Source organism: Trachypithecus francoisi, unplaced genomic scaffold (genome assembly GCF_009764315.1).
Source record: "Trachypithecus francoisi isolate TF-2019V2 unplaced genomic scaffold, Tfra_2.0 Lachesis_group21, whole genome shotgun sequence".
Classification (NCBI taxonomy): Eukaryota; Metazoa; Chordata; class Mammalia; order Primates; family Cercopithecidae; genus Trachypithecus; species Trachypithecus francoisi.
The window spans coordinates 779,132-806,834 of NW_022681467.1; the positions used below are offsets into that span (position 1 = coordinate 779,132).

A 27,703-nucleotide genomic window follows, 5' to 3' on the forward strand; every position below is an offset into this window, starting at 1 on the left:
GTCTCCTTAAGTTCTTCTTGGCTGTGACAGTTTCTCAAATAAGTTTCCTTGTTTTTGATGGCCTTGGCAATTTTGCAGAGCACTGGTCAGATATATTATGAGAGGCCCCACTGTTGGGATTGGTCTGATGTCTTTACCATGATTAGACTGAGGTTATAGACGGGGTCACATCGGGGGCACCTGCTGTCGGTGTGATTTGTCGCCGTTGATGTTAAACTTGCTCCTGGTGAGAGGGCGATTCTCAGGGCCTCCACTGCAGAGTCACTCTTTCCCCCTTCCCATGCTGTCCTCTGTCATAGGAATTCACCGCACAGCCCACACTTGAAGGGTAGGGGGAAAAATGCTTTATCACCTTAAGGGCGGAGCACTTAGGTAAATTTTTTGGAATTTGTCTATGTAGGAGATTTGTCTATTCTCCATTAATTCGTTCACCCATTTATTTGTGTCAGTATGGACCCTTGGATATTTATGTTATACTTTGGTTTCTAATCCAAAGCTACATAATTTATTTGCTGCTTTGACCCTTGGGAGCTCTTTCAGATTGGTTTCTGTGTCCACTTGACATCCTTTTGTTTTTTGAAGCACTTTCTTACTTTTTTGCACTACAAGATGCTGCTTCAGGTTTATCTTGCATGTTTCCTGTCCACGTCCTAGAATCAACTATTTTCCTACGGAGCTCTGGTTCCTTCATTAGAGAATGATGTTTGAAACCAAGATCTGGGCACTGGGTGTGCTTGTGGCTTCTGGGGTGTGATTGAATCTAGGCCATCTCAGTGACAAAGCTAGGAAATAAATGTGTGTATCCTCATGCCCACTATTAGGTTAGTTGCATTTTAATGGCAAAACTGCAATTACTTTTGTACCAATCTAATTACTTCTGTATGTAGAGTGTTTCTACTTGTTTAAATATGTAGAAATATTTATATATGTATATTTATGTACATATATATGTATATATCCATCTGTATCTGTATTAAGCTAAATGTGAGTTCATACTGATGCCTCCAACTCTAACTCATTGTCACACATCACTGCAGCCTTCTTCCCTTACTTCTCTGTACCCTCCTACTCCAACAATGAGAACCCCGGCTCCAGCCATCCACTATCCACTTACTTAGTTGTTCATTTCTAGTCTAAGTGTATAGCGTCAGATTTGTCAACCTGTATCTTCATGGGAAGTAACTTTATCAGCTAGAGTGCCTTGCTTATGTGCAGTTCTTTCTGCCTTTAGTCCTATAGTCTCATTTCCAGAGTTACTTCAGTCAACACTCACCTCACCCCCTTCAGTGAGGTTGTTGCATAAATTTGTAATACAGTTAGATTCATCCATCATAATCTGCATTCCCTCCTGGCATCCCCTGACTTCCTAATCAATTTTTTAATTTGAATACAATAAGGTTTCATCTTTGTGTTGTAAAGTCCCGTGGGTTTTGACAAATGCACAGTGCCACATATTTACCATGACAGTGTCATACAGAATAGTTTCAGACATGCTCTAAGAAGAAACACAGCTTTGTGGAAAGAGCCTTTAAATATATGATTTCCAACCCACTTACGTGATGCTGACTTCTCCCTCTTGCCCCACAACTCGGCCCCAGATTTCTCAATAGAAAAACAGGCACATCATCAAAAAGAGAAAACTGAGCCCTAGCAATAATTAGCTTGCAGCTTCATGTATTTTGAAATGCAAGAAGTAGACTTTCTATTTCAAAGAAGAAAAAGTGAATCATGTAGACTAGCTAACGCAAACACCCACACCTTATTCCCAGGGAAGGGGGAAAATCAATGGATTCCAGGATACGACAGCTTCCAAACACACTTTGATTTAGGTGCCTGATTACGAGCAAATTGGTCTGCTCTACTGAATCTCCACGTGCTCATCCATGGAGCAACGCTACTGTTAATCTTCAGCCCTCTGTTGCTCACATAGATGATGAGGCAGAGGTTAATTAAAATGACAGTTAAAACGTTTTGTTCACTGTGGCAAATTTTACCTCCCAAAGATGGCCACAGCATTTCCTAGCACACATGCTCTTCTGTAATGTGGCCTTGCCCCTGCTCCATTAAGGCATAGAATTTCATTCACTTGACTTAGTGCTTTGCACAGCACTGGGATGCACTTAGTGCCTTGCTTGTCGCAGTGGAGTGCAGTGTGTGACCTCAGAAGCCAGGAATCATCAAAGCCTTGCTGCTTCTGCCTCACTCACTGGGACACTTGCTCTTGGAGTCCTGAGCTGCAATGTAAAAAGTCTTCCTCCCTGAGACCTCCATGCTTTGGGGAAGCCCAAGTCACATGGAAAGGCCACTTGTAGGTGTTCTGGTCAACAGGCTTAGTCTCTGAGTTATCTCAGCCCAAGAACCAGATATCTGAGAGAAGTTACATTGGACCTCCAGACCAGCGCATTATCCAGCTGAGTGCTGCCTGAATTCTTGACCCTAGGATTCATAAGCACCCAGTGGTGGTTGTCTTAAGCCACTGGGGTACTTAGCCACAGAGCAGTAGATCACCAGAACACTCACTACTGTGTCCTAGGTACTGTTCTAAAGACTGGTGTATATTAACACCCTAGTACTCTCAAAGACCCCATGACACAGTGACTTATTATCCTCAGCTTACAGACGAGGAAATTGAAGCACAGAGAAGGAAAGAAACTTGTAGAAAGTCACACTACAGTGAAGCAATGGGTTTGAAACCAGTCAGTCTGACCCTGAAAAAATGCTCTTACATGAGCAAAAATGCTTGAGAGGCACTTTGGGAAGGAACTGTTAGAGAAATTAAAGTTACCAAGCGTGCCTTCTGGGATCCATCTGCAGCCAAATGAATGATGTGGAGGTATGCAGTTCTCTCCTGGTGGTGAAATGAGCCTCCTGTTAGAATGAGGAAGCCAAACTGTCTTTTTTTTTTTTAATTATACTTTAAGTTCTAGGGTACATGTGCATAACGTGCAGGTTTGTTACATACGTATACTTGTGCCATGTGGGTGTGCTGCACCCATCAACTCATCAGCACCCATCAACTCGTCATTTACATCAGGTATAACTCCCAGTGCAATCCCTCCCCCCTCCCCCTCCCCGTGATAGGCCCTGGTGTGTGATGTTCCCCTTCCCGAGTCCCAGTGATCTCATTGTTCAGTTCCCACCTATGAGTGAGAACATGCAGTGTCTGGTTTTCTGTTCTTGCGATAGTTTGCTGAGAATGATGGTTTCCAGCTGCATCCATGTCCCTACAAAGGACTCAAACTCATCCTTTTTTATGGCTGCATAGTATTCCATGGTGTATATGTGCCACATTTTCTTAATCCAGTCTGTCACTAATGGACATTTGGGTTGATTCCAAGTCTTTGCTATTGTGAATAGTGCCGCAATAAACATACGTGTTCATGTGTCTTTATAGCAGCATGATTTGTAATCCTTTGGGTATATACCCAGTAATGGGATGGCTGGGTCATATGGTACTTCTAGTTCTAGATCCTTGAGGAATCGCCATACTGTTTTCCATAATGGTTGAACTAGTTTACAATCCCACCAACAGTGTAAAAGTGTCCCTATTTCTCCACATCCTCTCCAGCACCTTTTGTTTCCTGACTTTTTAATGATTGCCATTCTAACTGGTGTGAGATGGTATCTCATTGTGGTTTTGATTTGCATTTCTCTGATGGCCAGTGATGATGAGCATTTTTTCATGTGTCTGTTGGCTGTATGAATGTCTTCTATTGAGAAATGTCTGTTCATATCCTTTGCCCACTTTTTGGTGGGGTTGTTTGTTTTTTTCTTGTAAATTTGTTTGAGTTCTTTGTAGGTTCTGGATGTTAGCCCTTTGTCAGATGAGTAGACTGCAAAAATTTTCTCCCATTCTGTAGGTTGCCTGTTCACTCTGATGGTAGTTTCTTTTGCTGTGCAGAAGCTCTTTAGTTTAATTAGATCCCATTTGTCAATTTTGGCTTTTGTTACCATTGCTTTTGGTGTTTTAGACATGAAGTCCTTGCCCATCCCTGTGTCCTGAATGGTATTCCCTAGGTTTTCTTCTAGGGTTTTTATGGTATTAGGTCTAACATTTAAGTCTCTAATCCATCTTGAATTAATTTTCGTATAAGGGGTAAGGAAAGGATCCAGTTTCAGCTTTCTACTTATGGCTAGCCAATTTTCCCAGCACCATTTATTAAATAGGGAATCCTTTCCCCATTTCTTGTTTTTCTCACGTTTATGAAAGATCAGATGGCTATAGATGTGTGGTATTATTTCTGAGGACTCTGTTCTGTTCCATTGGTCTATATCTCTGTTTTGGTACAAGTACCATGCTGTTTTGGTTACTGTAGCCTTGTAGTATAGTTTGAAGTCAGGTAGCATGATGCCTCCAGCTTTGTTCTTTTGACTTAGGATTGTCTTGGAAATGCGGGCTCTTTTTTGGTTCCATATGAACTTTAAAGCAGTTTTTTCGAATTCTGTGAAGAAACTCATTGGTAGCTTGATGGGGATGGCATTGAATCTATAAATGACCTTGGGCAGTATGGCTATTTTCACGATATTGATTCTTCCTATCCATGAGCATGGTATGTTCTTCCATTTGTTTGTGTCCTCTTTGATTTCACTGAGCAGTGGTTTGTAGTTCTCCTTGAAGAGGTCCTTTACATCCCTTGTAAGTTGGATTCCTAGGTATTTTATTCTCTTTGAAGCAATTGTGAATGGAAGTTCATTCCTGATTTGGCTCTCTGTTTGTCTGCTACTGGCGTATAAGAATGCTTGTGATTTTTGCACATTAATTCTGTCTTTAAGGATCTTGCCACATTCCAGGCAAAACACCCATATTAATTAATTTTTTCATAATTATTTCAATGGGAAGCATCTGCACCCAGTTGGGCATAGATAATCTGAGTAGGAATGCAGCTCGTTTACCCACAACTCGCGATGAGCAGACCAAATAGCTGGTTTCCCAACCAGTAGACGAGAGCCCACACTGCCAGGTAGGATGCGGATGGCCACATTGGTGCCATCTGTTCCTGTGGCTGTGGCTCCCACTGAAACAGCTCAGTAGAGAAAACCGGCACAGGGCTCCAGAGAAAAGAGGGAGAGAGGGCAATGGAGAGGGAAAGAGGGAAGTGAGGGGGAGACTGCCTCGGTGTGTGCCGAGAGCTCTCAGCCTTGAGCTCTCTGGGCAAATACACTCTCTGGACCAGCAGATGATCCTGCTGTCCCCTCACTTCACCAGCTGCAGGTCTTCACCCAGGCTACACCTGGGCTGAGAGAGGCAGAGGCTGGGCTAGGGGGAACCTCATGCCACCAGTATATGTGGCTACCATCTGGTTATTCAGAGGCTGAAAATGCTCAGCAAATCTTCATTTGATATCATCTCAACAGTCCTAAGAACCAAAACATTCGAATCTTGATTGTCTCCTCCCTAATACAGTGGACTCTAGAGAGAACACCTGGTGCTGGCCAGCTCCAGCAATGGCTTGCAGGAGTCAAGGCACCCTTCTTACCTGGATAGAAGCCAAGCTTGTGCTTCCCGTGGGAGTGTGGTCATGTAACCTTGTCCCACACAGAGCCGCCTCCATCCACCTGGAGAGAGAAGAGTTGGAGCATGCACTTGCCCAGGAAGTCCTCAGTTCACATACGAGCCCCTCTTCAGTCAGATTTTATGTCAGGGTAGAGACCTGCCCTTTCAAGTCCAGCATCTCATTTTGAAGCCCCACATGCAGCTCTGAGGAAGCCATGTATGTTCCTCCAATACCTAGAGGACTGTGGACAGACCAGGGAACGTGCACACATTGCAGTAAGCAACACTGCCTATACACAACAGTGATTTCCCAGTGACTGCTCCAGGGACTGCTATGGCTTAGGTGTTTGTCACCTCCAAACCTCATGCTAAAATTTGATCTCCAGTGTGGCAATACTGGGAGATGGGACCTGGTGGAAAGTGCTTGGGTCCAGGGGGCAGATCTCTGATGAGTAGATGAATTCCCTCCCCTGGGTGTGAGGGAGTTCTGTCTCTATGAGCTCCTTCGATAGCTGCCTATTAGAAAGAGTCTGGCACACCCCACTTCCTCTCTCACCACATGATCTCTATGCGTGCATACTGCTTTCGAGGCTCTCCTTCCACTTTTTGCAGTGAGTTGAAGCAGCCCGATGTCCTCCTCACCTTATGCAGATGCTCAGTCTTGTTTTTTTGTTTTGTTTTGTTTTGTTTTGTTTTTGAGACACACTCACTCTGTTGCCGAGCCTGGAGTGCAGTGGTGTGATCTCGGCTCTCCGCAATGTCTGCCTCCTGAGTTTAAGTGATTCTCCTGCCTCAGCCTCCTGAGTAGCTGGGACTACAGGTGTGCACCAACACTCCAGGCTAATTTTTGTATTTTTGGTAGTGATGGAATTTCACCATGTTGGCCAGGCTGGCCTCAAACTCCTGACCTCAGGTGATCCACCCACCTCAGTCTCCCAGACTGCTGAGATTGCAGGCATGAGCCACCACGCCCCGCTGATGCTCAGTCTTGAATTTTCCAGCCTACATAGTTATGAGCCAAATAAATCTGTTTTCTTGATAAACTATCCAGCCTCAGGTATTCTGTGATAGCAACACAAAATGGACTAAGACAGCGACCCTCATGTAGTCTTTTGAATCTTTTTCTTTTGAGTTCAGTACAAGAGAATTTCCTATCTTTCCTTTGGAATTCATTCCAAAGAAGCAGATTCTTGTTAGCTTGCACCTGACAGTTGGCACTTCATTAGAAGGTGTAAGTAAAGAAGTCGATGTAGATATACTTTTAATTTTGCATCTTGCTCCCAATCAGAGAACCCAGGAACTAAACAGTTGAGAGCCATATGAACACACAGGCAGGGCAGGGTACACGGCAGCACTTTCTCGATGGCTTGAAACCTGCTTCCCTGGAGTTGACACAGGGCAGTGCATGCGACAGAATCAGAGGAATCTGTTTTGGGTATATATGCCATCAATTCACGCTTCGGAGGCAAGTTTCTTCTCACTAGGGAAAGAAAAAGCGGTATGATATGAACATCCTCTTTGAGCCAAACACTTTCTTTGGGAAGGGGAATGATGATGAATATCCCAAAGTGCAGCGCAGGGTATGTGGGCTCACAGGCATCTGTGGAAAAGGAGAGGCACTTGTCAATTTCATATGGAAATATCAGGATAGCCCTGAAATGGCAGCTTGCAAGGAACCAGATGGAGCAGGCGATGCCATAACACAATTCCGAGAATAATCCCAGTTAAGAAGGCCCACCAAGCTGGAACCTGTTTTCCAAAGGAAAGTGCCCTTTTTCATTTGAGATAAAAAACTCAGGAAATGGGTGGATTTTTTTTCTAGCAATTAGATACATGCAAGGGAGTATTGTGAAAAGTTGGGGATAGACTGAGCAGCACATCAGTCAGACTGGGCTGCTGTCACAAGTTACTGTGGACTAAGTGGTTTAAACAGCAGCCATCTGTTTCTCACAGTTCTAGAGCCTGGACATCTGACATCAGGGTACTAGCATGGTCAGGTTCTGGGGAGGGCTGTCTTCCAGGCTGCAGATGGCCACCTTCTCCCTGTGTCCTCACTGGTTTGCAGAGAGAGAACTCTTGTGTCTTCTCTTCTTAGAAAGGCACCCATCCCATCCTGAGGGTTTCAGCCTCATGACCTCATCCAAACCCAGTCACCTCTCAATGGCTCCACCTTCTAATACCATCTCGTTGGAGTTAGGGCTTCCATATATGAAGTTGGGGGGTGGGGTGGTACACACACATGCAGCCCATAGCAGTTTGGCTCACAGACATGCCTCTGGGCAGTGAAGAAACAAACTCAACTTCACTGAAGGCCCTCTCTTGAAGTGGGCACTTTTCCTTTTAAGAGAAGAGGTTTGTGGAGGTTTATGATCTGCTGCCATTGCCCCACAGTGTGTGTCTTGGTGTCACCAAGGATCTGAGGACATACAGAGCATGTGGCACCTTCCCAGTGTGTCCACTCCGACTACCAAATCTTCACTTCACTTGACTATAGAATAATTGCGAGGTCTGATTTCCTTTGTCTCACTATATTATCACACATTTGGGGTTAGTGGATGTCAGAAACTCTTGCAGCAGGAAAATAAAAACCTGAAGGAGTGGAACTAGGAAGTGCACATCCCTGGTTGCTAGCATCCAGTCTGAAGGCAGGGAGGCTCCCCAGGGAGAGGCCAGAAGGGCCAGCAATGAGACCAGCACCAGCCTGGCAAGAGCTGCTTCTCTGCTGCAGAGGCAAACAGTTTTCGGAAATTCAGATCCAACTGTGCTAAGCAAGTCATCTTCTTAGTAAGAGCTGAGTGTTAGAAATGAGTGCCCAAGCCAGGTGCAGCAACATAGAGGCCAAGACACAGCAGCCAGATTCCATCTCAGCAGTCAACATTGGGATGCTAACAGCTGGTGGAGGCCAGCGTCTGCAGAGGACACTATTACTGTATTCATGTTACCAGCATGCTGCTTGAATTTCTGTTGGAAAAGGTACTGATTCTTATTATTCACTTATATCCTGGATATATCCTTCATTCATGTCATCCGTGTGCAAGGTGCTATGTTAAGTGTTGAAAAAAGGTGGGCAAAAAGGCGACCTATGCTCCCTTGGAGCTTACAGTCTAGTGGGCAAATGAACATTCACTTAGTAAGTGTCATGAATGCAAAGTTGTATGAAAGCATGGTGCGGGGAAGCATGACCTGAACCAGGGACCAAGGAAGCCTCCCCCAGGGACTCAATGTTTGTGTGAGATCTGGAGACATCCTGTTGAGGTGGTGGGCAGGGGGCCCTACAGCTGAAGGTGAGCCACCTGGAAGTAGTAGTTCTGCTTTGGGTGGACAATCAGCTGACCATCGTTTTTATGTTTACCCCCCTCACTCAGTTTATAATTTTCTTTGGTGGTTCCATTGAGATCTAGGATTTGTTTTTCCCCTGCTGGAAATCTATGAGCTCTAATTTATGAAATTGTCATCATCCTTAGAGACAATCTTTGTGTTTTATTGGGCTTGAGTGCTGGATCCATTTATGTTTTAACTTCTCAGCAGGGCTCTTGCACATATGTATCTATAAATTCAGGGCCCATGCCTATGGTTATCCTGACTTGAGGTCTGGATTGCTCACTTACGGTCCAGGACAGACACAAAGCTTACTCGCTGGTTTATTAACATGGGGTGGAGACTGGGGAATTTCTAGTCCTCTGTCATGGAGAGAATTCTTTGAGGCTATGGGATTTATGCATGAGTTCTCCCTGGACCAAACACCATGTCTTGTCTCCCCTCAAGGCATTAGAAACTCAGCCACACACCCCCAGTCCTGACTCCTGGAAATGAATTACCCATTGGCTACATAGTTTCTGTGCCTTCTCAGTGAAAGGGGTCACCCATGTCATCCCAGATGGCCATCTTGCTGGAATGCAAGACCTGTCATACTTCACAGATAAACACCAGTGACAGTACCAAATGTAAAAGACTTTATTTAAAACAGGAAAATATTAAAATAGAAAATGCAAATAAAATGAATTAAAATGCAGGAAGTCATTGCTCCCTGTGGCATACACTCATCTTTAATACATTTTGTGCAACAAACAGATGGATCGCATGGGCATGGGAGGGCCAACAAACACAGCTCCCCTGTGTCAGCCAGGCCCTGGGTCACAGTTACCCACTAACCCAAAATAGGGGTAGCTTGCAGGCAGCAGGGCACTGGGTGTGGTTCAGAAAGCAAGTTCGACTCTGTGAGCGTGCATCTGTTGCTTACACTTTCTCAGTCTTCATTGTCTCATCTATAACGTGTCATCTAGACCAGTCCCCAAGGCTGTTGTGAAAGCAAACTCATAAAGAGTAAACCAGCTAGAAAGTAGCATTTGTACAATGCTGTGTCTGCCTTCCAGGAGGCACCACGTTTATAAACAGAAATCTGCAAATTTGCCAGCTGTGCTCGAAATAAATGGCCCATCCAGTTTGTGCTGAGCCCTCCAACCGTAGTGAGCTGTCCATCCTCAGTTCACATGGTGTGTATCTATCTGCCTGTGTGCTCCCACTCAGCATCACGTACACGGGCAGCACCATGGAGCCAAATGAAACAAATCGACTGTGGAAACACTTCCATCCTTTTTTTTCCCACTTGAATTAAAGAAGATTCAACCTTATATGTTGTACAAATTCTCCAGGTGAGAAAGATGTCCCTCTCTTTACCGTAAGCACTGGGTCTCAAAATTCAGTGCACCAGCCCAGCCTCCCAGCTGGCACAGCGTTTCCTGTGTGCTCTTGCCAGCTGTAATGGTTCTGCAGTATGTGTGGAAATGGACTGTTGCATCGTATGAAAACAAATGTGTGTTTCTTGAAAATGCAATGTATCTCGTACTTCTTACAGCTCACTTCTGGCTCCCAAGGGCTCCCAAGGACCATGCAATAACTCTTCTTGTTTCTTTCTTTTTTTTTTTTTGAGACAGTGTCTCACTCTGTAGCCCAGGCTGGAGTGCAGTGGTGCGATCTCAGCTCACTGCAACCCCCACCTCCGGGGCTCAAGCAATTCTCCTGAGTCAGCTTCCCAAGTAGCTGGGATTACAGGTGTATACCACCATGTCCGGCTAATTTTTTGTATTTTCAGTAGAGATGGGGTTTTCACCATGTCGCCCTGGGTAGTCTCAAACTCCTGAGCTCAGGCAATCCATCTGCCTCGGCCTCCTTATATTCATATGTGTGTTTGTTTTTATTGTGTTTTCTTATCACTTCAGCTTGTTTGTGTTTGTTCACATGTGTTTACTCTTAAGGCCAACACTCTTGAATTTATCTATTTTGCTTCCCTGTAAAGAGACTGACTGTAAGCATAGGTCCTTACCAGGACCATTCCCCAAATATCGCCTTAGAACCATGACCACAGACTGCATTCACTGCCGATAAAGGCCACAAAAATGTCACAAATATATCTCTTGGTCAAAAAGGGGATAAGGCAAGAGATTGTGGGTTAATCACTATAAATTTCCCCACCAAGGGCCTATCCAAATTTCCTGAAGTTGCAGTCAGTCCTGCTACAGAAGGAGTGGCAAAGGCAGATAAATGACCACATATGAGCCAAGTTTGTAATTGAATCAGTAAAGCACACATTGCAGTTGTTTTGACGTATGTTTAAAACAAAGGAAATTTACTCAGTTGTGCAGATTAGAAGTCTAATACATAATGAGCTAAGGACGCTTCTTCATAGGCAAAGCCTCCCATCCTAGGCCACCAGGTGAAAGAGGAGTCACTGGAGGAGAGTGGCTGTTACTGCAGTACACTAAAGATGACCACGCATTTCTTGACCTGCTTCCTGCATCCTTTACCCTTGAATCTGGGCTGACCCCACTGAGTCACTTGTAACCAGTAGGACACAGCAGAAGTGATGTTCTGAGTCTCCTGTGGCTGATAACCAGGAGAAACTTGCAGCTTCCCCCTGCAACACTCACCCAGAGCCCTGAGCTGCCACACAGGAAGTTCAGCTAGCGGTGGCCACCGTGCTGGAGAGGCCCAGGCACCAGGTGTGAGTGCAGCCGTCTCAGGCACCCCAGGGCAGTCCAAACACCGGTGACCCCACATCAGGTGACCCAGTTAATGCCCTGTGGAGTAGAAGAGTCACCCAGCTGGTCTGATCTGAATTCCTGACCCACAAATTACCAGACAGAAGAAAATGTTGTTGTTCAAGCCACCAGGCTTTGGAACCATTTGTTTCCAGCAGTAGATAATTTAGAACAGTCACCGCCCCCCACAGAGGGGTCATCTTTGCGGAATGATGCATGAGCCCTCGGGTTGCATCCAGGAAATGGGATTGATGGGAAAGCCAGGCAGAGGCATTGAAAGGGAAGCATTAACAAGCTGAGGCTCCTCCCCGCAAGTGAGATGCAAGGTGCGGCCAAAGACACACCCGTCTCTAGCCTCTGCTCAAATTCTCTTCCTCCTGGAACCTCCTAATTTTGTTTTCAGCTACCAGAATTCATCCCTTATCCCAGGATGCCTCACTGAGGAACATTCACAAAACTTACATGAGCTTCTCCACTGTAACCTCCAAGTCAGAAGGACCATCAGAAGAGGCTTCTGCCTGTCCTACCCTGGGCTCTGGTCCAGCCCTCGGCCTGCTCGTGGTTGGCTGTGACTCCAGTAAGTTTAACAGCTTCCAAGTGACCTAATGTGATTCTTCATTCAGCTGATTGTGATATGGGAGAAATGGAAATATGACAAAGCAATTGGTTGAGACACAGCAGATGACGCCCGCGCTGTACCCATATTCCCTTTGCACTCATGGCTCTAACTGCAAATACCCGCCATGGCTCTGTTGGAGGCTTTCTCCACTCACACCAGGGTGCCCGGCCATGTGCAGGGGAGGGCCAAAAATGTGGGGAGGTGAACACACGGGAGCAGCCCTCAAGCAACGGTGGAGGAGACTGGGGTTACGTATTCCAGACTCCTTGCTCCTAGAGGGAAGCCCCTGGGAATATTCTTCCAGATATCTGCAGTGGGGCTGACACAGCCACCCCCTGCTCATTCACCCACCCTGCACCGGCTCCTCTGCCTCCCTATCTCACCTCTCTACCTTCTTAATGGCACTTCCTGGGATCACCTCCAAGGAAGCTGCTTGCCCTCCTACCCTTGTCTCAGAGTCACCACTGGACCCCACCTAAGCTGGAAAGACATTAAGAACAAGGGGATCAGTTTCTAGTGGCACTTGAACATGTGTGTTATGTCAGCTCCTTCATAAAATCTTTACTTAAGTTACGGTAAAAGAATAAGGTGTGAAACCATGAAGGAAAAGAAAAAGGATGTGGAGCAACAGGAAACAAAGATGTCAGCACATTTTGGAAGACGAAAGTTCACAAAGGAGTGGTGATTGTGCAGTGTGGCTGAGTCTGCAAGCCCCTGTGACAACAGCAGCAGGAATCAGCCAGTCCACTCCACCACCACCGTGAGGAGGCAGGGCTGGGGAGCTCCAGGTGTGAGGCAAGACGTGGCGAAGACATCCACCTGAAAGCAGTGCGTTTCTAAGTTGTACTTGGTAAAGCACCCAGTCCTGTCTCCCATCTTCAGGGCTCAGTGGCAGACATTTCTTCGTCCCAGCAGGAGACCAGTCAGAATGCCTCCAGCCTCGGTGACTCGGGGCATGAGGGGGGTGAAGGCAGACCACAGTCCACAGCGTGGTGAGCAGTGGGGCCTGGCCACTCCAATGCCCAGGCCACAGTGCTCCTTAGCCCCCTGGCTCTTTCCCCAAGGCAGGAGGCTGGGGGATTCATCCCTGGAGAAAGTGAATGTCTCTATGTTAGTCTTCTAGGGCCACCATAACAAAATGCCAGACTGAGTGACTAAACAACAGAAATTTAACTCTGTCAACTCTGGAGGCTGGAAGCCTGAGGTTGGCAGGGCTGGATTATCCTGAGGCCACTCTTCTTCACGTGGCCGCCTTCTTGTCACGGCTTCACGGGGTCATCCCCCTGGGTCCACGTCATCTCTTCCTGTAAGGACACCATGCATGTCAGATGAGGGCCCATCCTAACAATGCCATTTCCTAACAATGCCATTTACACTTCATCACCTCTTTAAAGACCCTGTCTCCAAATACAGTCACATTCGGAGGTACCGGGGGCCAGGATTTTACCATATAATTTTGGGGAAACAAAATTCAGCCTATAACAGTCCCCAGAGAAAAGACCAATGTACAATGTATGCTGTTGTACAGAAGCTAAAGAAATCTAAGAGACAGCCTGCAGCCTAATCAATACTATGGAAAATCTCACCAGTTAATCAGTGCCATATATGCAGAGCATCTGATTAGCCTGTTGGTGATCCTCAATGTTAAATAACAGCCAGTGATTTCCTGACACTTGAGAACACCTGTACCATGAAAAAAAAAAAAAGAGAGAGAGAGACCTGAACAAATGGGTGAGGGTCAGGGGAAGGATTCTGATTGATAGAGAGACAGTGCAGAAGTAGAAAGTGTCTTTCAAAAAATCTATACAGTTAATATTTTCAGAGAGATAAGGAATGAAATCAACTTCCTGAAACCAAAAAGGAAAGTTGTGTAAAAGCAAAAGCGAGAGAACAAAAAGAGTAAACAAACAAAAAGAGTAAACAAAAGAAAATTAAGGAATATGATACCCAAATACTATCCCATAGAAGGCTTGGAGAACAATTGAGGAAATGTCCCATAAAGTACAACAAAAGGAAAGAGGTGGACAATGACAAAAGCAGGCAAGAGAAGGGAAGACAGAGAGAAAGAAAGAAGGGAAGGAAGAGAGGGAGGGAGAGGGACAGGGAGGGAGGGAGGGAGCGAAGGAGGAAGGAAGGAAGGAGGAAGGAAGGAAGGAAGGAAGGAAGAAGGAAGGAAGGAGAGAAGCAAGCATGGGTTAGAGAATTCATTGAACATCAAAGCCCTTCAGATCAACATTTTAGAACACCTAGGTGGCAGGGGACTCCATCAGAGCTTCTAGAGAGAAGAAGCAGCTGCAGCAGTGAAGGGATATAAAGATTAATGTAGATCTGTTGAAGTGAAGGGGTATAAAGATGATGCTAGACCTGTTGATAGTATTGAAAGTGAGAAGAGTATGGGGCAAGGCTTTCAGAAGTCCAAGGAAAAATCATTTCCAAAGTGGAATTCTATACTTTTCCAAACTGTCAGTCAAATGTGGCAGTAGAATATGGCCATTCCAGGCACGCAGAGACTGCCTCCCACGCACTGATGTTCCGAAAGCTTCCGTGGTGTGTGTTGCAGGGACAAGTTTTCCTGAAACAAGACCTGAGATCTAGGAAATGAAAACTGTAACGTCAAAGGGAAGCAAAAGGAATTTCCAAGGTGAGGCATCAAAGAGCAATCAACTTCAATGGAGCAGAACACCAGGAGTGTGGTCCCAGGAAATAAGAAGGAATTAATAGGTCATCTGATATGTTTGATTATAGCCTGAAAAATTGTATTGAGAGGGTGTTGGCCGGGCGCGGTGGCTCAAGCCTGTAATCCCAGCACTTTGGGAGGCCGAGACGGGCGGATCACGAGGTCAGGAGATCGAGACCATCCTGGCTAACACGGTGAAACCCCGTCTCTACTAAAAATACAAAAACTAGCCGGGCGAGGTGGCGGGCGCCTGTAGTCCCAGCTACTCGGGAGGCTGAGGCAGGAGAATGGCGTAAACCCGGGAGGCGGAGCTTGCAGTGAGCTGAGATCTGGCCACTGCACTCCAGCCCGGGCGACAGAGCGAGACTCCACCTCAAAAAAAAAAAAAAAAAAAAAAAAAAGAGAGGGTGTTAATGGATGTGGTAAAAACCACAACAACTGAAGCCAGAAGAAAAGAGGCATAAACCAGTGCACTTGGCTTAGCAGTGAACACAACGTACGTAGTCAAAATAATGACCATATTGGGGATGAAGGAAAGGAGAAGTGACAAAGCAGGTGGGGACAGAGGTTTCCAAGAAAGTGAACGCTTCATCCACCACAATAGTCGGTCAGTGATAGGTAGTTGACAAATTGATAAATCAAGAAATTAAATATGCTTAACTCCTTAAGAAAGAAGTAAATACCAGATGGATCCACTAACAAAGTTCAAAACGTGTCTTTGGGAAAGAGCCTCAGAGGTAGAGAAGCATCCAAAGACATGGCTGCTGGTGTTTTATTTTGTACATCTTTTGGTGCCATGTATTTTACCAAACACTGTGAACATACTCCTTTGATAATAAAAATTATTTTAGAAACTAAGTATATACATGCACTTATCAGGAATTCTACTCCTAGCTATATAGCCAGCAGAAATACATCTATATACTCATCAAAAAAAAAAAAAAAAAAAAAGACTAGAATGCTCATAGCAGAGCTATCCATAATAGCCCAAAACTAGAAACTATTCAGATGCTTTTCCACAGGGGAATGGACAAATAGACTGCAGTGCATTCCTGCAACAAGAGCCTAGTGAACGGATGGTCCATCACTGCACACACAGTGGTGAGTCTCACACTCAGAGCAGAGGAGTCAGACACCATCATGCGTGTACTATGGGACCTATAGGGCGTACCAAAGCAAACAAACAGAATCTGGACTGTTGTAATTCAGCAAAGTGGGCACCGCTAAGGATGAGGGACAGTGAGGGGGCACAGGAAGGCCTTGGGGGTTATATGGTGCTGTTCTTAGTGCCAATGCTGGTTACATATGTGGTGGGCCTTCCCCAAGCTGTGTACCGATGCACAGAGCACTTCTCTATGAGTGTTCCACATGGTATACAGTCATATGGGAGGTACATATCACATTTTAAAGAAGAATGAAGGGCACAAGAAAAGCCAGTATAAAGTGTGTGACCATTTACTGCTATTTGGATCTGACGAATAAGGAGAGTGACAGTTCGCAGTCCCACAGATTCTAGCCGTAATTCTGATGTAATAATAGAATATCTCATGATTTTAGGATCATTCCTATTCCTAAACAGCCTGCATGCTGGACCCCGTGGGGCCCTGAGGAAAGCAGGCGTGCTGAGGGGCACTGGTGAGGAGGGCCAGGAGGCGTTTGCAGAGGGTGGGCTGCTGGGGTGGATCCAGCTACTCACCTGGAGGAAGGTGAAGCATCATGGGCAGCCCCGTTAGCATTCAGAGGGCACCAGGATGTAGGACCGAGCTGAAGCCACCCAGACACAGAAATCCACTTCTTGGACCAGATCACGAGTGCCCCTCGCCCTCCTCAGGGGCTCCTGTCTCTGCTTCGCTTCCTCCTGAGCTCTGCGTGCTCTCACTTGAGCAGTGCCAGCCCCGCAGCCCCCTCCCTCTCAAGCAAACTAAGCCTGAATCTGTGAGAAACGAAGGCCAGCTTCTCCCTGGCCAGGGCCAGAGGCCAGTGACACCGTTTGGATGTTTATCCCCTCCGAATCTCATATTGAGATGTACCCCCCAGTGTTGGAGGTGGGGCCTGGTGGGGGCTGTTTGGGTCACGGGGACAGATCCCTCATGGCTTGGTGCTGTCCTCAAGACACTGAGTGCTCTGAGATCTGGTTGAGTAAAAGTGTGTGGCCCCTCCTCTCCCTTGCTGTCATGCTCCTGCTCTGGCCCTGTCACAGGCTTGCTCCTGGTTTTCCTTCCTCCATAAGTGAAAAGTCCCTGAGGCCTCCCCGGAAGCAGAGTAGATGCTGGCGCCATGCTTCCTGTACAGCCTCCAGAAGGATGAGCTACTTAAATCTCTTTTCTTTGTAAGTTATCAGCCTCAGGTATTCCTTTATAGCATTGCAAGGAGGGCCGAACACAGTCAGCAAATGGAGTAAATGATAGCAGCTACCCCGTCCAGCAGCAGCCTGGTGCAGCGGCCGTAGTTCCTGTTTATGTTTATGACGTTGTTACATGGTGATGTCTTTAAATTGAGATCCACAGAAGGGACTGGCCTTGAGGACAAAGACATTCAAGACGCCTCCCTGTGAGGAAGTCCCCTCCCTTGGATGTAGTGATTCAGACCAGCGGGAGGTGGAGAGGATCGGTGCCAGCACCCAGGTGGTGACGCAGCCATCCTCTGGTGTTTGAGTTGGGTTGTAACCAACAGTCGGTACATTTGGTTTCACAGTCCATCGCCTCCCTGCCATTTAGACCTAACTAACATCAGAAGATTTGTTTTTTTATGGCTTAAAATATAAGGGTTGCTAAAAAGGCAAGGGTGAGAGGTCATAAAAACAGACCTGGGCCTAAAAACATGCGGGAAACAAACGTGTGTTGGGGGGTCTGCGTGTAAGACCCTTTGCCTGAGAAGCCTCCCGTTCCTGTAGTTGCTGTTCAGTTTCTCTTACTGTCCGCATTAAGAATATTGAATCTGCCTCTTTGTCGAGTACAGCTCTCAGTACTTTGTCATTGCACGGCGAACATTAGATGATGATAATAATGGAAATAACCTTTACAATAATGCAAAGAAATGTAATCCAGCCAGACAGGTGTTGGTACTGGAAAGAAAATGAACCATAAAACACCCGTGATGCTATACATTTCCAGAGAAATAGTTCGGGAGCCAGCCAGTGTCTTGCAGAAGCCTGTCCCAGGTCTCGGGAGGCAGGTGTCTGGCGAGGGCGTAACTGCTGAGGACCCCCAGCTGTGCTGGCCCCGGTCCATGGACGACGCAGACTGTGGAAACATCAACCTTGCTCCTAAAAACTGACTGCAGGAGAAACAACGCAGCTTGGGTAGCCCTCAGAAAACATCATGATTTTTCCAAAACCTCGAACAACAGTGGATAATTCCAGCGAAAGGACAAGCAAACTCCATGAAGAGGGAAGAGAAATGCCAGCCAGTGGGTCCTGGCCTGTCTGAGACAGCCCAGAGTCCAGCACTTTAGACATCTCCAGGGTGTCTCAGGGAAAGGCAGGTAGTGACGTGGCAGGGGACTGGAACTTGGAGGAGTGGACTCTGCCGCGGGGTCACTGAGAACTGGGTCCCTGATGGCCAGTGCCCCTTCCCTTGACAGATTCCATGCAGACTGTGGACCCCTGAAGTGGACAGGCGCTCTGGCCATGCCCTGCAAGGATGAAAGCCCTCCCCCAGTGACCTGCAGGTTTCAAGGGGCTTCCCCCCTCCCACGGTCACCCCCATGTCCTTCATCTTGCAGCTGTTTCATTATCTCCACCCTGACATTGAACTGTGTGGAGTATGACCCCCCGGCCCCACCCCAGCGACTCACTGAAGGTGAAAGAGATTCCCACGAGGCATGCAGGTGTGGAGCCTGTTTCCCAGGGGCCTGGGAAGGCCCACCCAGCACACAGCCCGGAAACGCCCGGAGCTTCATTTCGGGCACCACCACAGGCTCTTCTCCCAGCGGGATTGTCTGCCTTGCTTTCTCCCAGATCCATGCTGTCCAGTGTGGGACCCCCAGCCACGGGCGACTGTTTACTTTTAAATTAGTTAAAATTAAATAATATTAAAATTCAGTTCTGCAGTAACATGAGCCAAGCCCCAAGTGCCCTGTAGACTCATCAGGTGGCACGGTCAAGCAGCATCTCCGTCCCCCAGGAGCCTCTGCACGGCTCTGATGTGGACCTTCCCTCCCCAGCTACTGCCCGGTCTCCAGCTCCTCTCACCCCCTCCTTTCCTGGGTTACCCAGGAAGCTGCCAATCCCTCCCACGCTGTCCTGCTGAGCATGACACACTGCCAGAACTGGAGCCAAGTCCTCCCTATGCCCTGTTGAGCCCACAGGGCTTCCCTTTAATAGGTGTCACCGGCCACAGAAAGAAGCATTGGACATAACTCATTCCTTTCTGGATTTGCCTATTTTTATCTTCCTTAGTAGCTTGTAGATTGCATAAAGCCAGTGACTGCCAGCCATGATTTGGTGCCTGCCTGCATGGGATTCTGCACATCATGGAAATGTTTCTGGAGAGCATGAGTTACCCTTGGGAACACAGTAGGGGGAAAGTCTGCCGTCCCCATTATCGTGTGGTCATGAATGACACTCCCTGGGCCCTGTCTGGGCACTGCCAGGTGTGGGTGATGTGTCCTGCATTCAGCAAAGAGGCTAGCATCAACGCTGCAGTGCCTGAGTGCTGGGTGGAGACACAAGGGCCCAGACAGAAGCCTTTCCCTCAGCAGCTGCCTGGCAAGGCTGCTGGGAAGATACCATGGAGAAGCTGTGGCCCGGAAGATGAATAGTGTTAAAACAGTGACGGGTAAAAAAAAGGCCACTGCAAATACAACCAGAGCGAAGGGAAAATCAGGGAGAGGTGGGGAGAGGCCTGGAGAGGGAGCCAGGCAACACCTGCCCTTGACAATTACGTTTGCATATGTGTTTGGAGATGAAGTCAGCCTCTCGTTTCCCTTTCTCTGACTTTTCTTCTCTGGTTTTGGCATCAAGATTTTACCAGTTTTGTAAAATGAGTTTCTCTATTCTCTGTAGATGGTTCTTATCTGTTCATTTAATTATTGATAGAATTCATTTCTAAAGTAAGGTAGATTTTTTTCAACTACGCTTTCTTCCAGTTACTGTTCTTTCCCAGAAGTATCCATGAACCTGTTTCCACGCCAACAACAGATGCAACTTGGGCCTGTTTTGTGCTGTAGATAATAGGATGCCGAGTCTGGCTTCTTTTGTTCATCACTGTGACTCTTGAGATCTATTCCATGACCATTTGGGTGCCATGATGGCTTGCCGTTCTATCACTGGCACTCATTGGGCTTCCAGGACAGGGCAACCATGAGTCATACTCCTTTGAACATTCTTACAGATGCGTTTTGTGAACACATGAATAATTGTTGTTGGGTATTTACACAAATAAATGTCCACTCATTTACTGGAGTGGAATTGTTGTTGTGTAATGTATCTATATGTTCAGCTGTAAGAAATGCTCACCATTTCCCCAAGTGATGGCACGAATTTACATCCCGCCAGAAGTGCAGGGGAATTTTGGCTTTCCCACATTCTCCGTGACACTTCCTATTGCCTCTTGGCCGTGTCTTGGCCTTGCTGGAGGGTCCATGCATGTTCTAAGCATCCTGGGTTGGGCACGTGCGCACACACAGCAGGCCTGGCCTCAGGAGGAGGGGCCTCCTCTCTTCCCCTCCTCCTTCTCACTTGTCAGCCACAGTGTCTGCCCTGTGGACAAGGTATGGTTGGCAGGAGCAGATAGGGGACAGAGACGTCACAGTCGCCCCCAACTCAGATTGTCACAGGAGGCAAGTACTCTCGTACACAGCTTGCTTTCTCATCTGGGCATTTGGCAGGTTCTTCTCAGGCCCACACTCACCTTCACATGCCCAGCTTCAGCCTGCTGCACAGGCCCTGTGTGTCCCTCCACTTGCCCCTCAGTTGGGCTCTACTGGACAGGACCTAAGACCATGTCTGGTCCCTAGGGACCGCGTCAGCCTTTGTTCCTGGCCCAGCCAGGGCCTGGCCATCTCCACAGAGCCACACCCTCCTGGCCCCACCCCTGAGACTGCTGGCCAGCCGTTCGCCTTGCAGACTCTCCAGGCAGGAACCGGCTGGCCATCCGCCCGCAGTGCTGGACATGCATGGAGCCCACAGTGTCCCGTGGCAGCTGCGCCCCCGCAGCCTGAGTGAAAAACAAATGCCTGCCTTCTGTGGGCGAAACCCAGGCTGAGCAACTGTCAGTCCTTCCAAATGCTTCTCAGCCTCCAAACCCTTTGTGAAGGCACAGGCTTTGAGGCATCTAAGTTGGTTCTGCTCTCTTATTTAGAAAACAGGCAAAGGCTGCTGGGTTGGGGGCGGAGAGGTCCCTGTCACCATCCTAGGGTGTGTCTCTTTTGATGTGGAGCCTGGGGTGGAGCTTCCCGCTGGACCTCCTGTTACAGAGCAAGTGAGCAGAAGAAAGAAGGAGGGAGGGAGGAAGGGGGAGGGAGGGAAGAAAAGGGGAGGAAGGAGGGAGAGAGCAGGGAGGGAAGACCAAACAAGGAGGGAGAGAGGAAAGAGGGAGGAGGTAGGAAGGAGGGAGGGAAGAGGAAGGAAGAAGAGAGGAAAGAGGGAGGAAGTAGGAAGGAGAGAGGGAAGATGGAGGAAGGAGGGAGGGAGGGAAGAGGGAGGAGGTAGGAAGGAGGGAGGGAAGAGGTAGGAAGGAAGGAGGGAGGAGGGAGAAAGAAGGAGGAGTTAGGAAAGAGGGAGGGAACAGGGAGGAAGGCAGGAGGAAAGAGGGAGGAAGTAGGAAGGAGTGAGGGAAGAGGGAGGAAGGAGGGAGGAAAGATGGAGGAAGGAGGGAGGGAAGAGGGAGAGAGGAGAGAGGAAAGAGGAGGTAGGAAGGAGAGAGGGAAGAGGGAGGGAGGAGGGAGGAAAGATGGAGGAAGGAGGGAGAGAAGAGGGAGGGAGGAGGGAGGAAAGATGGAGGAAAGAGGGAGGGAAGAGGGAGGGAGGAGGGAGGAAAGAGAGAGGAGGTAGGAAGGAGGGAGGAAAGAGTGAAGGAGATAGGAAAGGGAGGAGGTAGAAAGGAGGGAGGGAAGAGGGAGGGAAGAGGGAGGAAGGAGGAAGGGAGAAAAAAGGGAGGAAAGAGGGAGGGAGGGAAAAAGAGAGGAAGGAGGGAGGAAAGATGGAGGAAGGAGGGAGGAGGGAGAAAGAAGGAGGAGGGAGGAAGGGAGGAGGGAGGGAGGGACAGGCCTTCAGCATGCCAGCATGTGCTAAGATGCATTCTTCGATAAACCAGGGACCTCAGGTGGGCGTGAGAAGGGGAGACACGAGGGAACTTGGCCACTCCCCCAACTAGAGCAAGACCTGGATCCACCAGGTGCATCAGAAGGAAGCAGGGCCTAGAACCCACTCCCAGACCTCTCTGCCACCTCCACAAGAAGCCACTCCCTTCAGATAAAACCATTCCCCAAAATGTGGCCAATCTGCAGGGCAGGGGTTCCACCAGAGAGAATTGCTAGGGGGTTTCAGCACTAAACACTAACACCTATGGAACGTAAATTGACTTTGTCCCTCCACAAACTGGTCATTTCTCATCACGAAACCATGAGCAGCATGACCTTTACATGTGGATCAATAGCTCTTGGTCCTTTGGCAACCAGTTCCTTTGACTTGGCCACTTGGTAGTGACCATTCTACCTAGGGATGTGTGACCCAGAGGTGGTACAAGGTGGCTGGACCTCAGTTCAGATGGTGACAACTTCAGCCAAAGCACATTTGTTCTGGCTGTCTGTCCTCTGCTTCTGTAACTTTTATTTCCTCAGTGTGAACAGCACTGCACTTAAGGGACTGGAAGGGGGTGCTTCCGTAACTGTCATTGCTATGGCACATGTTTACTTTTGCTCTTCAATTTAAAATTCAGGTCTTCTACATATCTTTGCAACTAGGGAAGAGAAAGCAAGTCTTTTAATTCCAGAACCGCAGTGTACACATCACGCTCCAATGTAGGCTGTGCAGGAGCTCAGCACCTGGAGGGTTTCAGGTTGCAGGACATCTCCCTTGGGGGCTGTGTCTGATGCCCTGCAGCCAGCCCTGCTGATGGAGCCTGGCTGCTTCCTGCGTTCCCAATGATGAGCCCTTGTGCCCTGGGCTGTTAAGGCTCTGCCTCTGCTGTGAGCTGAAACGCTTTCTCTGAAGAGCCCTCACGGTGCAGAAATAGTGTCTTTGGGTCCTGCTGAGCCCCTACCCCCAGCCCACCGCTGGCACAAGGTGCAGGCATCAGGCACTACTTGGGGCTTCCCCAACCACCTGCATTTTCTAACCACCTGCACTTATTTTCCAACGAAAGGCCAATAAAGAAAGTCACAAACTTCACTTGCAACCTGTTGGCAAAAGGGCAGGGAAGGAAAAGCCCAGCCACAAGAAATAACAATCTTGACAAACTTTTTTGCACCTACACACAAAGCCTTGCCTTCAGCTCAGAGACTCTTGGACTCAGGTCAAGTTGCCCTGCCCTCATGCACAGCAAAAAACCTTGTCAAAGAGCCAGGAGCTTTCATCCAGCAGCCGTCAGGATGGAAACATGTCTTCCCATTTGCACCCTGTCAAAGGAATGAGCAAGCTGTTTCGCAGCCACAGTTATCCATTTTCTGAAACAAAAGGTTCACGTCAGGTAATCACCTTCATTAGACCATGTTGTGTGTTTTGTGTACATAAATGATGTCTCTGCCTTGTGGGATTGGGCACCCCAGGAACTCTGGCTTCTATGACACGCAGATGCCGAGTGACATTGCTGAAGGCAGCCTGCTTGCTAAGGCTGCATCTGTTTGCTGTTTCTGACATCTCCAGCGATCAGGCCCCTAACACACCACATTCCCTAGGTTTCTTGTTAGAGCCAAACATATAAACCTGTGGATTGAGTTCCCCCAGCATGGAGAATGAGAATAAAGAACAAATGTGATTCTCAAGCAGACACACCAGCTTGGGCATGAGAGCTCTGGTGCGTGTGTGTGCAGAACCTGCAGAGTTGGGCCAGAACTGAGGTCAACAGGTAGCCCTATGCCACTGCCTTCCTCCTCAACACCACCAGAGAGACTGGGACTGTGCCCCAGTTAGAGAAGTATCGTATTCCTCCCATTCCCCCAGAGCCCAGCCCAGGCCCCAGGGAGACCACAACACACAAGAGAGACATGGGCTCTACCTTGGGGAGCTTACCAGTGAGCAGGAAGGCAACTGTTCCACAAGTGGGTCCTCAGATGTGTGAGCCCTCATGAGCTCAGGAAGCCCAGCATGGGTGTTCCCACAGGGGTCAGGGAATGCTGCTGGCAGGTGCCCGGGCAGCTGCAGGGACTCCGCCTTCCTCTCCACACCCTTTGCGTAGCCATGGAGATAGCACTAAGGCTGGTGATTATGGCAGGGACACAAAGCCATGACCCTAATGAGCGATGGCTCTTTGAGTTAGCGCTAAGGAAAGGCAATTAGAGGAAACTGTGTTCTAAGATGTGGGCCTGTGTGGGAGCGCTGCTGCATGAAACAGACTGGGCTCATCGCAAGTTCATTCATTCATTCATTTATTCATTCATTGTCCTGAGAGGCTTCCATTTTGCATCCCTTTACCTCTGCTCCCTCCAGCATTGTCCACAGTGAGCTCTCAAGCTCAGTTCCAAGATAAAAAGTTGGGGAGGAAAAAAAACAAAAACTAGCTTTTAGGATCCAAAAGAGAGGGGAGTGAGAAGGAAGCCAAGCATCCCTTCCCCATGCGGCACAGACTTCCAGAGCTCAGAGACCATGGAAGATGCAGGTTCATATCATGAGTCATCTCTGAGTGTGAGCCTTTCTGGTCCACTGAAGAAGTGTTGGTATGTTTCGTCTGGTGTGTTTGAACGAACGACATGCCGACTCCCATACTCACCTATAAAACCTGGGAATGTCACTGACCTTAGGTGGAAATGGGACCCGGTAGAAATCTGGCTTTGTCTCCACAGCCATGAGAGTGAGCTAGGACATTCTGCCAGGGTAGTCCTGACCACAGGGGGCCCGCCGGTGGCTTGGGGTCAACCCTCCTCAGCATCACGTGGGCTCCCGGGGCTCAGTGCCTTGGTAGCATCCCACCCCATCTGCCAAATGAGTCATTTTACTCTGGTGGTGCCTCCATGGTGGCCGCCAAAACCTCCATGTTTCTATCTCCTCGTGACCCCAAGAATCATGAATTTGATTACACCAACACCTGGTTATGTCATTGAGCACTAAGGAATATAGCTGTTAGTTTTATATCAAATGATTTTATTGATGGATGAATTTTACTAACGCCAGCCATGTCCACGGTGGGGACAGTCAGGAAGTGAATGACTCATGGCCACGGCAGGCAAGGCAGCTGAAGAGGAAGGTCTCAGGCATCCTCCAGTGGGTTTCATGATCTTATGCCGGAGTTTCTCTAGGGGAAATGAGAGCTGTCATTGCCTTCTGCACACCTCCAGTGGGTAGCAGAGATTCAACAAGATAGGTAGAAATATGCTTTAGAAAATTACAAGTTATTCAAATAAATGAGCACACCTTTCTTGGGTAGAAAGAACGGCACTGGAGGAGTCATATCTAGCCCATCCCTCAATACTGGTGCTGGAGATCCCAGACCCCACACTGGTGGAACTCAGTTGGGCTACTCCCAGCTTTCTCTTATTCCCTTGGGGCCAAGTAGAACAGAAGTCTGTCTTCCCTGCGGTGTGGGGGAACAGCAGCAGATCCCAGCCCCACATTCATTTCTTGCAGTTAGAGAACTGCCCTGGTCATAGCAGGTGTGAGCACAGTTTCCCCCTCAGCCTTCTCTGCATCGACAATGCCTTTTTCTGAATCAGCAGCCATAGATGAGCCCTCCATTCACTGCTTGTTCCAACTTGCTTACCATGACTTCCTTTTTCTTCTCCAACTCTGCAGACCAACAAAGCCGTGGCCAAGGGGGACTTGCACCAGGCCAGCACCAGCTCCCGGCGGGCCCTGTTCCTGGCAGTGCTGTCCATCACCATTGGGACTGGCGTCTATGTGGGCGTGGCCGTGGCCCTTATCGCCTACCTCTCCAAGAACAACCACCTGTGAGCTTCCTCCAAACAGAGGGGGAGCGCCCGGGGCCAGGTCTGTGTGGACGTGGAGGAAGCAGACATACCGCATGATGCTGTACAGTACAAATGATTGCCAAAAGACGCCACGAAGCCCTGGGATTTCCTACCCATGAATTTCTTTTGTTTTTATCCTTTAATTTCATGTTCACAGCACTGTGTAGAGCACCAGACAGACGGGCACTGCTAATCCTTCCAAAGGAAAGCTCCAAAGATCCCAGCCCGCAAGGCTGTCTCTGGATGGATTCTGGTGGATGAATGGCAATGCGGCTCTCTGCAGCCTGCCAGTGCCCAGAGTGCCACCGCATGAGCAATATACAAACAGTCCAAAAAAGTGTTTATTTTTTATGGAACACGGTGCAATAGGCAGAGGACAAGGGACACATCACTCTTCTGTCTGTGACCCTGCTGGAGTCCTTTGTGCCCCTCCTGAGTCCACACGCCTTCCCTGCAAGATGAGAATGGGGCTGGGAAGAAAGAGGTGACACCATGGCTGGCAGGAGCCCCGCTGCACTGCTCTGCAGATCCATTGGCCTGACCCTGGAAGCAGAGCCAGCCCGAGACCTGCCCCTGTTCCTTTCCCTACACACCACCCCAGCCTCAAGATGTCGAGCCGCTCCCGAACGTGTCTACACTCCACAGCTATCCCGCAGCAATACGCACTCTTGGGACCTCACTGATCTAGGATGGGGAGGCAGGCCACCGCCCCTCCCAAGACTCCTCAAGAAAGAGCCCCGCGGTTGCTCCAGAAACTCGAGGCACTGCAGCCGTGGGCACTGCCTCAGCATAAAGACACAGGGGCGCCTCCCAATCACCGCGCTGGCGGATGCTCACCCCGTCATAAGCAGAAACTAGTGATCCTGGAAACGAGATGGGCCTTACTCTGTCGACTAAATGAATAGCTATTTTCTTGTCATTTTTTAAAGTGCAACTCTTGCTTCATGCTGCTTAAGTTACCAGACGAATGCTGAGAAATAAGTAATCACAGACATTTTAATACCATTTCATTGCTGTTTTACGAGTGTTCATTACTTAACAAAAAATTATCTTTTAGCTTTTTCGCTTAAGACTTTTCTTTCTGATGAATAGCTGTCGTTGGGTTTCATTTATACTTTCCCCTGTGGTTTAAGGAACTGCAGAGCCACCCAGGCCTCCACCTATGAAATAGTAGGGGGGTCTCCAGGAGAACCGAAGTCCCTGCCGCTTCAGTTTCCACCAATAAATATGATTGTCCTAATCCCCTCAGTGGACGCAGAGACCCCCCTCTCCAGGACAGTGGCTCCGCCTGCAGCACTTGGCAAATTCCTGAGGCCTGGGTCAGTCCCAGGCTGACTTGATTGGTCAAGATGTGGCCTAGTAACTGCAACGTGAAGCCAAGGTTGAGAACCACTGCCCTGGAATAAGGACTACGGGTTTGATCCTTCTTCTGACACTGTCCTCCTTGACCTTGAACATTTAATATTCTGAAAATTAGTAGCACTGTCTTCCCGGGTCAAATTTAAGATCCATCTAGCATGTGTCTCTACTGGATGGTTCACAGGGACTATAGGATTTTAACCCTAAGAAGTAGATAGGGAAGCCAGCCTACACCCCTGTAGGAGTTAGAGTCACCAGCCATGGAGGGCATAGGTTTAGGTTCAAACCAACCTGGAATTGAATCCAGCTGTGCTACTTTCTAGCTCTGTGATCTTGGGTAAAGGTTTACACCTCAGTCAGGCACAGTGGCTCACGCCTGTAATCCCAGCACTTTGGGAGGCCAAGGTGGGTGAATCACGAGGTCAGGAGTTCGAGACCAGCCTGACCAGCAT

At 48.2% G+C, this 27,703-nt stretch overlaps 1 protein-coding gene across 2 annotated transcripts in view; it reads left to right on the plus strand.

Annotated features, from left to right (window-relative positions):
- Positions 1–26,953, plus strand: part of SYNDIG1 (synapse differentiation inducing 1) — a 209,135-nt gene extending 182,182 nt beyond the window's left edge. For both annotated transcript variants that reach the window (XM_033185388.1, XM_033185389.1), the window contains exon 4: positions 25,717–26,953. In XM_033185388.1, coding sequence (XP_033041279.1) covers positions 25,717–25,875 — 159 coding nt within the window. In that variant the 3' untranslated portion in view covers positions 25,876–26,953. The remainder of the gene's footprint in view (positions 1–25,716) is intronic.
- Positions 26,954–27,703: the final 750 nt, after the last annotated feature.